This window comes from Oncorhynchus keta, chromosome 30, assembly GCF_023373465.1.
Source record: "Oncorhynchus keta strain PuntledgeMale-10-30-2019 chromosome 30, Oket_V2, whole genome shotgun sequence".
NCBI classification, from domain to species: Eukaryota; Metazoa; Chordata; class Actinopteri; order Salmoniformes; family Salmonidae; genus Oncorhynchus; species Oncorhynchus keta.
Window position 1 is genome coordinate 8,829,520 of NC_068450.1, and position 11,375 is coordinate 8,840,894.

General features: G+C 47.1%; 1 protein-coding gene across 2 annotated transcripts in view; it reads left to right on the forward strand.

Annotated features, from left to right (window-relative positions):
* LOC118374374 (probable E3 ubiquitin-protein ligase MID2) overlaps nt 1–10,996 on the forward strand; it is a 67,860-nt gene extending 56,864 nt beyond the window's left edge. Inside the window, exon 2 of one of the 2 annotated variants that reach the window (XM_052487389.1) lies at nt 9,921–10,994. In XM_052487389.1, the coding sequence (XP_052343349.1) occupies nt 9,977–10,849 (873 nt within the window). In that variant the 5' untranslated portion in view covers nt 9,921–9,976 and the 3' untranslated portion in view covers nt 10,850–10,994. Of the gene's footprint in view, nt 1–9,920 lie in introns of both variants that reach the window. The other variant, XM_052487390.1, reaches the window with a different exon arrangement.
* The last annotated feature ends 379 nt before the right edge of the window (nt 10,997–11,375 follow it).

Consider the following 11,375-nt stretch of genomic DNA (forward strand, 5'->3'; position numbering starts at 1 on the left):
ACCGTCCGTCCGACCAAGGTGAATGCGAAGGACAGACACTGGCCCTGCCATGTTATCTAGCAGCGTATTATCTGCATGATTGGCTACGGGTCTGAGATATTGTTTATTTTTTTCCGGTGATTCATTTGTAGTGGAACGGTAGTTAGCTAGGCCTTCACAGGCAGGTATCTGGAGCTTAAATCATCTTAGTATCTGTAGCTTAAATCATCTTAGTATCTGTAGCTTAAATCATCTTTGTATTTGGATCTTAAATCATCTTAGTATCTGTAGCTTAAATCATCTTAGTATCTGTAGCTTAAATCATCTTTGTATTTGGAGCTTAAATCATCTTAGTATCTGGAGCTTAAATCATCTTAGTATCTATAGCTTAAATCATCTTTGTATCTGTAGCTTAAATCATCTTTGTATCTGGAGCTTAAATCATCTTAGTATCTGGAGCTTAAATCATCTTAGTATCTGGAGCTTAAATCATCTTAGTATCTGTAGCTTAAATCATCTTTGTATCTGGAGCTTAAATCATCTTAGTAATATCTATTATTATATTATTATTATTATTATCATTATTATTATTATTATTATTATTATTATCATCTTAGTATCTGGAGCTTAAATCATCTTTGTATCTGTAGCTTAAATCATATTAGTATCTGGAGCTTAAATCATCTTAGTATCTGGAGCTTAAATCATCTTAGTATCTGGAGCTTAAATCATCTTAGTATCTGGAGCTTAAATCATCTTAGCTTTGAAACTGATTCAATGTCAGAAGGGAAGTGACATTAACCTGGTCCCAGGTCTGTTTGTGCTCTCTTACCAACTACGATGGTGACAGTACAAAACAGATCTGAGACCAGTCTATGTTAACATGTCTGTGGGGTTTGGGTTGGAGAAGGACATCTTCAAGCCTCTGTCCTCTCTTGTGACCGTTCCTCTTCTTTTGTTTGTTGTATGTGCTGTTTTCATTTGAGGAGCTTCCATTAGTGGACAAAGTTGTCAGTTGCCATCAAATATACAAATGAACATTGAACACCTGTGAAACAAGAGGATGCTTCCATTGTGGTCCTCAATGGGTTAACAGGGTTAGTAGGTGAAGACATGTTTCATCTCTGATGAGGGAGGCCTTGGTCCTTGTGGTCCTCAATGGGTTAACAGGATTAGTAGGTGAAGACATGTTTCATCTCTGATGAGGGAGGCCTTGGTCCTTGTGGTCCTCAATGGGTTAACAGGGTTAGTAGGTGAAGACATGTTTCATCTCTGATGAGGGAGGCCTTGGTCCTTGTGGTCCTCAATGGGTTAACAGGGTTAGTAGGTGAAGACACGTTTCATCTCTGATGAGGGAGGCCTTGGTCCTTGTGGTCCTCAATGGGTTAACAGGGTTAGTAGGTGAAGACACGTTTCATCTCTGATGAGGGAGGCCTTGGTCCTTGTGGTCCTCAATGGTTAACAGGGTTAGTAGGTGAAGACATGTTTCATCTCTGATGAGGGAGGCCTTGGTCCTTGTGGTCCTCAATGGGTTAACAGGGTTAGTAGGTGAAGACATGTTTCATCTCTGATGAGGGAGGCCTTGGTCCTTGTGGTCCTCAATGGTTAACAGGGTTAGTAGGTGAAGACATGTTTCATCTCTGATGAGGGAGGCCTTGGTCCTTGTGGTCCTCAATGGTTAATAGGGTTAGTAGGTGAAGACATGTTTCATCTCTGATGAGGGAGGCCCAGGTCCTTGTGGTCCTCAATGGGTTAACAGGGTTAGTATGTGAGGGGGAGAGGGGGAGAGAGAGGAGGAGAGAGGGGGGGAGGATAAGAGAGGGGGGGAGGGGGACAGAGAGAGGAGGAGAGAGGGGGGGATAGGATAAGAAAGGGGGGGAGGGGGAGAGAGAGAGGAGGAGAGGGTCGGAGGGAGTAGATGAGGAGTGTGGAAACGTCTGCCCGCGAGGTTTTAAGGGTTAGAGCAGGGGAAGGGAAGGGGTGAGAGAGAGAGGGTCGCCAGGGTTAGAGCAGGGGAAGGGAAGGGGAGAGAGAGAGAGGGTCTCCAGGGTTAGAGGAGGAGAAGGGAAGGGGTGAGAGAGAGAGGGTGTCCAGGGTTAGAGGAGGGGAAGGGAAGGGGTGAGAGAGAGAGGGTCTCCAGGGTTAGAGGAGGGGAAGGGAAGGAGGGAGAGAGAGAGGGTCGCCAGGGTTAGAGGAGGGGAAGGGAAGGGGGGAGAGAGAGAGGGTCGCTAGGATTAGAGCAGGGGAAGGGAAGGGGGGAGAGAGAGGGTCTCCAGGGTTAGAGGAGGGGAAGGGAAGGGAATGGGGAAGAGAGGGAGACAGGACCCTGCCAAGCTGAGGTGATTTGTGCCTTTCATGTTCAGGACCCAGTGAAATCCATGAATTCAGAAACATTATAATATGTCCAGCCAACAGCCTGTTAAATGTAGGCCTCTCTGGAGGCAAGGCAGAGAAAGGAAGGAGAGGTTAAAAATACATGGAGAGGAAAAGTGTTTTGGGAGTCGGAGCAACCCTCTCTCTCTCTCTCTCTCTCTCTCTCTCTCTCTCTCTCTCTCTCTCTCTCTCTCTCTCTCTCTCTCTCTCTCTCTCTCTCTCTCTCTCTCTCTCTTTACCTCTCTCTCCCTCTGTCTGTCTCTCTCTCTCTCTCTCTCTCTCTCTGTCCCTCTGTCTCTCTCTCTCTCTCTCTCTCTCTCTCTCTCTCTCTCTCTCTCTCTCTCTCTCTCTGTCTCTCTCTCTCTCTCTGTCTCTCTCTCTCTCTCTGTGTCTCTCTGTCTCTCTTTCTCTTTCTCTCTCTCTCTCAATTCAATTCAATTCAAGGGCTTTATTGGCATGGGAAACATGTGTTAACATTGCCAAAGCAAGTGAGGTAGATAATATAGAAATCGAATATATAAGCATAAATATGGGTTGTATTTACAATGGTGTTTGTTCTTCACTGGTTGCCCTTTTCTTGAGGCAACAGGTCACACATCTTGCTGCTGTGATGGCACACTGTGGAATTTCACCCAGTAGATATGGGAGTTTATCAACATTGGATTTGTTTTCAAATTCTTTGTGGATCTGTGTAATCTGAGGGAAATATGTCTCTCTAATATGGTCATACATTTGGCAGGAGGTTAGGAAGTGCAGCTCAGTTTCCACCTCATTTTGTGGGCAGTGAGCACATAGCCTGTCTTCTCTTGAGAGCCATGTCTGCCTACGGCGGCCTTTCTCAATAGCAAGGCTATGCTCACTAAGTCTGTACATAGTCAAAGCTTTCCTTAATTTTGGGTCAGTCACAGTGGTCAGGTATTCTGCCTCTGTGTACTCTCTGTGTAGGGCCAAATAGCATTCTAGTTCGCTCTGTTTTTTCGTTAATTCTTTCCAATGTGTCAAGTAATTATCTTTTTGTTATTTCATGATTTGGTTATTGTGCTGTTGTCCTGGGGCTCTGTAGGGTCTGTTTGTGTTTGTGAACAGAGCCCCAGGACCAGCTTGCTTAAGGGACTCTTCTCCAGGTTCATCTCTCTGTAGGTGATGGCTTTGTTATGGAAGGTTTGGGAATCGCTTCCTTTTAGGTGGTTATAGAATTTAACGTCTCTTTTCTGGATTTTGATCATTAGTGGGTATCGGCCTAATTCTGCTCTGCATGCATTATTTGGTGTTCTACGTTGTACACGGATATTTTTGCAGAATTCTGCGTGCAGAGTCTCAATTTGGTGTTTGTCCCATTTTGTGAAGCCTTGGTTGGTGAGCGGACCCCAGACCTCACAACCATAAAGGGCAATGGGCTCTATGACTGATTCAAGTATTTTTAGCCAAATCCAAATTGGTATGTTGAAATTTATATTCCTTTTGATGGCATAGAATATCCTTCTTGCCTTGTCTCTCAGATCGTTCACACCTTTGTGGAAGTTACCTGTGGCGCTGATGTTTAGGCCGAGGTTTGTATAGTTTTTTGTGTGCTCTAGGGCAACAGTGTCTAGATGGAATTTGTATTTGTGGTCCTGGTGACTGGACCTTTTTTGGAACACCATTATTTTGGTCTTACTGAGATTTACTGTCAGGGCCCAGGTCTGACAGAATCTGTGCATAAGATCGAGGTGCTGCTGTCGGCCCTCCTTGGTTGGTGACAGAAGCACCAGATCAGCAGCAAACAGCAGACATTTGACTTCGGATTCTAGCAGGGTGAGGCCGGGTGCTGCAGACTGTTCTAGTGCCCGCGCCAATTCGTTGATATATATGTTGAAGAGGGTGGGGCTTTAGAAATGTGTGTGTTTTTTGCCAATTTTAACTGCACACTTGTTGTTTGTGTACATGGATTTTATAATGTTGTATGTTTTACCCCCAACACCACTTTCCATCAGTTTGTAGACCAGACCCTCATGCCAAATTGAGTCAAAGGCTTTTTTGAAATCAACAAAGCATGAGAAGACTTTGCCTTTGTTTTGGTTTGTTTGGTTGTCAATTAGGGTGTGCAGGGTGAATACATGGTCTGTTGTACGGTAATTTGGTAAAAAGCCAATTTGACATTTGCTCAGTACATTGTTTTCATTGAGGAAATGTACAAGTCTGCTGTTAATAATAATGCAGAGGATTTTCCCAAGGTTACTGTTGATGCATATTCCACGGTAGTTATTGGGGTCAAATTTGTCTCCACTTTTGTGGATTGGGGTGATCAGTCCTTGGTTCCAAATATTGGGGAAGATGCCAGAGCTAAGGATGATGTTAAAGAGTTTTAGTATAGCCAATTGGAATTTGTTGTCTGTATATTTGATCATTTCATTGAGGATACCATCAACACCACAGGCCTTTTTGGGTTGGAGGGTTTTTATTTTGTCCTGTATTTTGTCTCTCTCTCTCATTTCAATTCAAGGGGCTTTCTGTCTTTCTCTGTCTCTTGTCTATGTCTCTGTCTCTGTCTCTCTCTCTCTCTCTCTCTCTCTCTCTCTCTCTCTCTCTCTCTCTCTCTCTCTCTCTCTCTCTCTCTGTCTCGAACACTCTGTCTCTCTTTCTCTCTGTCTCTATCTCTTCTCTCTGCGTGTCTCTGTGTGTCTCTCTCTCTCTCATGCTTTATATGCCATGTCATGTGACAGCACCAGGCAGGCAGTTGTGTGTGTGAGTGTGGATGGGCTGGAGGCTCTGGAGAGATGCCAGGCAGGGCAGGGCTGCCACCACTGTGTCTGGTCTTCAGCTGGAGACATTACACTGATCAGATTAGCCTGCATCTCTGTCTGGATGTGTCCCAAATCACATCCTATTCCCTGTATAGTGCACTAGTATGGGCCCTGGTCAAAAGTAGTGCACTATATAGGGAACAGGGTGCATGCTTTCTGTCTGTACAGACCTTCCCCATCTCTACCCATCTAGTTTCATTATTCAGTCTGCCAGCCCCATCTCTACCCAGCTAGTCTCATTATTCAGTCTGCCAGCCCCATCTCTACCCATCTAGTCTCATTATGCAGTCTGTCAGCCCCATCTCTACCCATCTAGTCTCATTATTCAGTCTGTCAGCCCCATCTCTACCCATCTAGTCTCATTATTCAGTATGTCAGCCCCATCTCTACCCATCTAGTCTCATTATTCAGTCTGCCAGCCCCATCTCTACCCATCTAGTCTCATTATTCAGTCTGCCAGCCCCATCTCTACCCATCTAGTCTCATTATTCAGTCTGCCAGCCCCATCTCTACCCAGCTAGTCTCATTATGCAGTCTGCCAGCCCATCTCTACCCATCTAGTCTCATTATGCAGTCTGCCAGCCCCATCTCTACCCAGCTAGTCTCATTATTCAGTCTGCCAGCCCATCTCTACCCATCTAGTCTCATTATGCAGCCTGCCAGCCCCATCTCTACCCATCTAGTCTCATTATGCAGTCTGCCAGCCCCATCTCTACCCATCTAGTCTCATTATGCAGTCTGCCAGCCCCATCTCTACCCATCTAGTCTCATTATTCAGTCTGTCAGCCCATCTCTACCCAGCTAGTCTCATTATGCAGTCTATCAGCCCCATCTCTACCCATCTAGTCTCATTATGCAGTCTGCCAGCCCCATCTCTACCCATCTAGTCTCATTATGCAGCCTGCCAGCCCATCTCTACCCATCTAGTCTCATTATGCAGTCTGCCAGCCCATCTCTACCCATCTAGTCTCATTATGCAGTCTGTCAGCCCCATCTCTACCCAGCTAGTCTCATTATGCAGTCTGCCAGCCCATCTCTACCCATCTAGTCTCATTATGCAGTCTGCCAGCCCATCTCTACCCATCTAGTCTCATTATGCAGTCTGCCAGCCCATCTCTACCCATCTAGTCTCATTATGCAGTCTGTCAGCCCCATCTCTACCCATCTAGTCTCATTATGCAGTCTGTCAGCCCCATCTCTACCCATCTAGTCTCATTATGCAGCCTGCCAGCCCATCTCTACACAGCTAGTCTCATTATGCAGTCTGCCAGCCCCATCTCTACCCATCTAGTCTCATTATGCAGTCTGTCAGCCCCATCTCTACCCATCTAGTCTCATTATGCAGTCTGTCAGCCCATCTCTACCCATCTAGTCTCATTATGCAGTCTGCCAGCCCATCTCTACCCATCTAGTCTCATTATGCAGTCTGCCAGCCCCATCTCTACCCATCTAGTCTCATTATGCAGTCTGCCAGCCCCATCTCTACCCATCTAGTCTCATTATGCAGTCTGTCAGCCCCATCTCTACCCATCTAGTCTCATTATTCAGTCTGCCAGCCCCATCTCTACCCATCTAGTCTCATTATTCAGTCTGCCAGCCCATCTCTACCCATCTAGTCTCATTATTCAGTCTGCCAGCCCATCTCTACCCAGCTAGCCTCATTATGCAGTCTGCCAGCCCCATCTCTACCCATCTAGTCTCATTATGCAGTCTGCCAGCCCCATCTCTACCCATCTAGTCTCATTATGCAGTCTGTCAGCCCATCTCTACCCATCTAGTCTCATTATTCAGTCTGCCAGCCCATCTCTACCCAGCTAGTCTCATTATGCAGTCTGCCAGCCCCATCTCTACCCAGCTAGCCTCATTATGCAGTCTGCCAGCCCATCTCTACCCAGCTAGTCTCATTATTCAGTCTGCCAGCCCATCTCTACCCAGCTAGTCTCATTATTCAGTCTGCCAGCCCATCTCTACCCATCTAGTCTCATTATGCAGTATGTCAGCCCATCTCTACCCATCTAGTCTCAGTATGCAGCCTGCCAGCCCATCTCAACCCATCTAGTCTCATTATGCAGCCTGCCAGCCCCATCTCTACCCATCTAGTCTCATTATGCAGTCTGCCAGCCCATCTCTACCGAGCTAGTCTCATTATGCAGTCTGCCAGCCCCATCTCTACCCATCTAGTCTCATTATGCAGTCTGTCAGCCCCATCTCTACACAGCTAGTCTCATTATGCAGTCTGTCAGCCCCATCTCTACCCATCTAGTCTCAGTATGCAGTCTGTCAGCCCCATCTCTACCCATCTAGTCTCAGTATGCAGTCTGCCAGCCCATCTCTACCCAGCTAGTCTCATTATGCCGTCTGTCAGCCCATCTCTACCCATCTAGTCTCATTATGCAGTCTGCCAGCCCCATCTCTACCCATCTAGTCTCATTATGCAGTCTGTCAGCCCCATCTCTACCCATCTAGTCTCATTATGCAGTCTGCCAGCCCCATCTCTACCCATCTAGTCTCATTATGCAGTCTGTCAGCCCCATCTCTACCCAGCTAGTCTCATTATGCAGTCTGTCAGCCCCATCTCTACCCAGCTAGTCTCATTATTCAGTCTGCCAGCCCATCTCTACCCAGCTAGTCTCATTATGCAGTCTGTCAGCCCATCTCTACCCATCTAGTCTCATTATGCAGTCTGTCAGCCCATCTCTACCCATCTAGTCTCATTATGCAGTCTGTCAGCCCATCTCTACCCATCTAGTCTCATTATGCAGTCTGCCAGCCCATCTCTACCCATCTAGTCTCATTATGCAGTCTGTCAGCCCCATCTCTACCCATCTAGTCTCATTATGCAGTCTGTCAGCCCCATCTCTACCCATCTAATCTCATTATGCAGTCTGCCAGCCCCATCTCTACCCATCTAGTCTCATTATGCAGTCTGTCAGCCCATCTCTACCCATCTAGTCTCATTATGCAGTCTGTCAGCCCCATCTCTACCCATCTAGTCTCATTATGCAGTCTGCCAGCCCCATCTCTACCCATCTAGTCTCATTATGCAGTCTGCCAGCCCATCTCTACCCATCTAGTCTCATTATGCAGTCTGCCAGCCCCATCTCTACCCATCTAGTCTCATTATGCAGTCTGTCAGCCCCATCTCTACCCAGCTAGTCTCATTATGCAGTCTGTCAGCCCCATCTCTACCCAGCTAGTCTCATTATGCAGTCTGTCAGCCCATCTCTACCCATCTAGTCTCATTATGCAGTCTGTCAGCCCATCTCTACCCATCTAGTCTCATTATGCAGTCTGCCAGCCCATCTCTACCCATCTAGTCTCATTATGCAGTCTGTCAGCCCCATCTCTACCCATCTAGTCTCATTATGCAGTCTGTCAGCCCCATCTCTACCCATCTAATCTCATTATGCAGTCTGCCAGCCCCATCTCTACCCATCTAGTCTCATTATGCAGTCTGTCAGCCCATCTCTACCCATCTAGTCTCATTATGCAGTCTGTCAGCCCCATCTCTACCCATCTAGTCTCATTATGCAGTCTGCCAGCCCATCTCTACCCATCTAGTCTCATTATTCAGTCTGTCAGCCCCATCTCTACCCAGCTAGTCTCATTATGCAGTCTGTCAGCCCCATCTCTACCCAGCTAGTCTCATTATTCAGTCTGCCAGCCCATCTCTACCCAGCTAGTCTCATTATGCAGTCTGTCAGCCCATCTCTACCCATCTAGTCTCATTATGCAGTCTGTCAGCCCATCTCTACCCATCTAGTCTCATTATGCAGTCTGTCAGCCCATCTCTACCCATCTAGTCTCATTATGCAGTCTGCCAGCCCATCTCTACCCATCTAGTCTCATTATGCAGTCTGTCAGCCCCATCTCTACCCATCTAGTCTCATTATGCAGTCTGTCAGCCCCATCTCTACCCATCTAATCTCATTATGCAGTCTGCCAGCCCCATCTCTACCCATCTAGTCTCATTATGCAGTCTGTCAGCCCATCTCTACCCATCTAGTCTCATTATGCAGTCTGTCAGCCCCATCTCTACCCATCTAGTCTCATTATGCAGTCTGCCAGCCCCATCTCTACCCATCTAGTCTCATTATGCAGTCTGCCAGCCCATCTCTACCCATCTAGTCTCATTATTCAGTCTGTCAGCCCCATCTCTACCCATCTAGTCTCATTATGCAATCTGCCAGCCCCATCTCTACCCATCTAGTCTCATTATGCAGTCTGCCAGCCCATCTCTACCCATCTAGTCTCATTATGCAGCCTGCCAGCCCCATCTCTACCCAGCTAGTCTCATTATGCAGTCTGCCAGCCCCATCTCTACCCATCTAGTCTCATTATGCAGTCTGCCAGCCCATCTCTACCCAGCTAGTCTCATTATTCAGTCTGCCAGCCCCATCTCTACCCATCTAGTCTCATTATGCAGTCTGTCAGCCCATCTCTACCCATCTAGTCTCATTAAGCAGTCTGTCAGCCCCATCTCTACCCATCTAGTCTCATTATGCAGTCTGCCAGCCCCATCTCTACCCATCTAGTCTCATTATGCAGTCTGCCAACCCCATCTCTACCCATCTAGTCTCATTAAGCAGTCTATCAGCCCCATCTCTACCCATCTAGTCTCATTATGCAGTCTGCCAGCCCCATCTCTACACAGCTAGTCTCATTATGCAGCCTGTCAGCCCCATCTCTACACAGCTCGTTTCATATTTCAGTCTACCAGTGAGGCATAGAGTTTTAGAGTCCTATGTACTCATAGTCAACTCTGTCTCTGATCTCCTCTTTCAGGTGATTGACCAGCTTCCGTGGGATTGGATGTCGCCTCTAGATTGGTTCTGCTGAAGATGGAAACACTGGAGTCTGAGCTCACCTGCCCAATCTGCCTGGAGCTGTTTGAAGATCCTCTTCTCTTACCCTGCGCCCACAGCCTGTGTTTCAACTGCGCCCACCGCATCCTAGTCTCCCACTGCTCGTCCAACAAACCTCTAGAGTCCATCTCCGCCTTCCAGTGCCCCACCTGCCGTTACGTCATCACGCTGAACCACCGCGGCCTGGAGGGCCTGAAGCGCAATGTGACCCTGCAGAACATCATCCACCGTTTCCAGAAGGCCTCCGTCAGCGGCCCTAACTCCCCCAGTGAGAGCCGTCGTGCTCCAGGTCTCTCCGGAGGCCACAGGCCCTATAGCAGCAGCGGAGGAGGAAGCTCCGGCAGCCACAGCGCCCGCTCCAGCCCGGCTCAGCCCTCCTCACATCAGCACACCGCCACCATGTCTCTGGAGCACCGTATCAGCTGCCAGTTCTGTGAGCAGGACCCGCCTCGCGAGGCAGTAAAGACGTGCGTGACCTGCGAGGTGTCGTACTGTGACAGGTGTCTACGTGCCACGCACCCCAATAAGAAGCCGTTTACCAGTCACCGGTTGGTGGAGCCGGTGCATGACGCCCACCTGAGAGGCCTCACCTGTCTGGAGCATGAGAATGAGAAGGTTAATATGTACTGCATCGTGGATGACCAGCTGATATGTGCCCTGTGTAAGCTGGTGGGACGACACAGAGAACACCAAGTCTCCTCTTTCAGCGAACGCTTCGACAAACTCAAGGTGAGCCCCCCCCTGCTCTCTCTAACACACAGATCACACACTAACTGTACCCCTCAACAAACTGTGTTTGAAGGGTTTCATTCCGAAATGCAATATATACATTTTCAGAAATGTTGGTGAATTGACATAAATTAAAAACACATTTTGTGAAAGTGATAAAGGTATTATTGTTTTAGTCTTGCCATGACATGGGCTAATGAAAAAATAAACAACATGATTTTGTTTTGAAATATTGCAAGATCATTTTTTACTTCAGGGAGGCAAATGATCATGTTTTGTAGCAAAACGCTATATTTCCACCCCAAACAACATAATAATGTATCAATACATAAAACTATATTGTGCAAATATAACATCTCTGATTCATAATGTGGGGGGGTTTCCTTTTCTTTTTTTAAGCAACTTTTAGAGTAATTTTTTATTTTTATATTTTTTTACAGGCGTTTTCATACGGATAAATCAAGGGAAACTTTTTGAGTTTGATTATATACACTTTAGGGAAGGCTTTAGGGAAGGCTTTAGGGAAGGCTTTAGGGAAGGCTTTAGGGAAGGCTTTAGGGAAGACTTTAGGGAAGGCTTTTAGGGAAGGCTTTAGGGAAGGCTTTAGGGGAGGCTTTTAGGGAAGGCTTTAGGGAAGGCTTTAGGG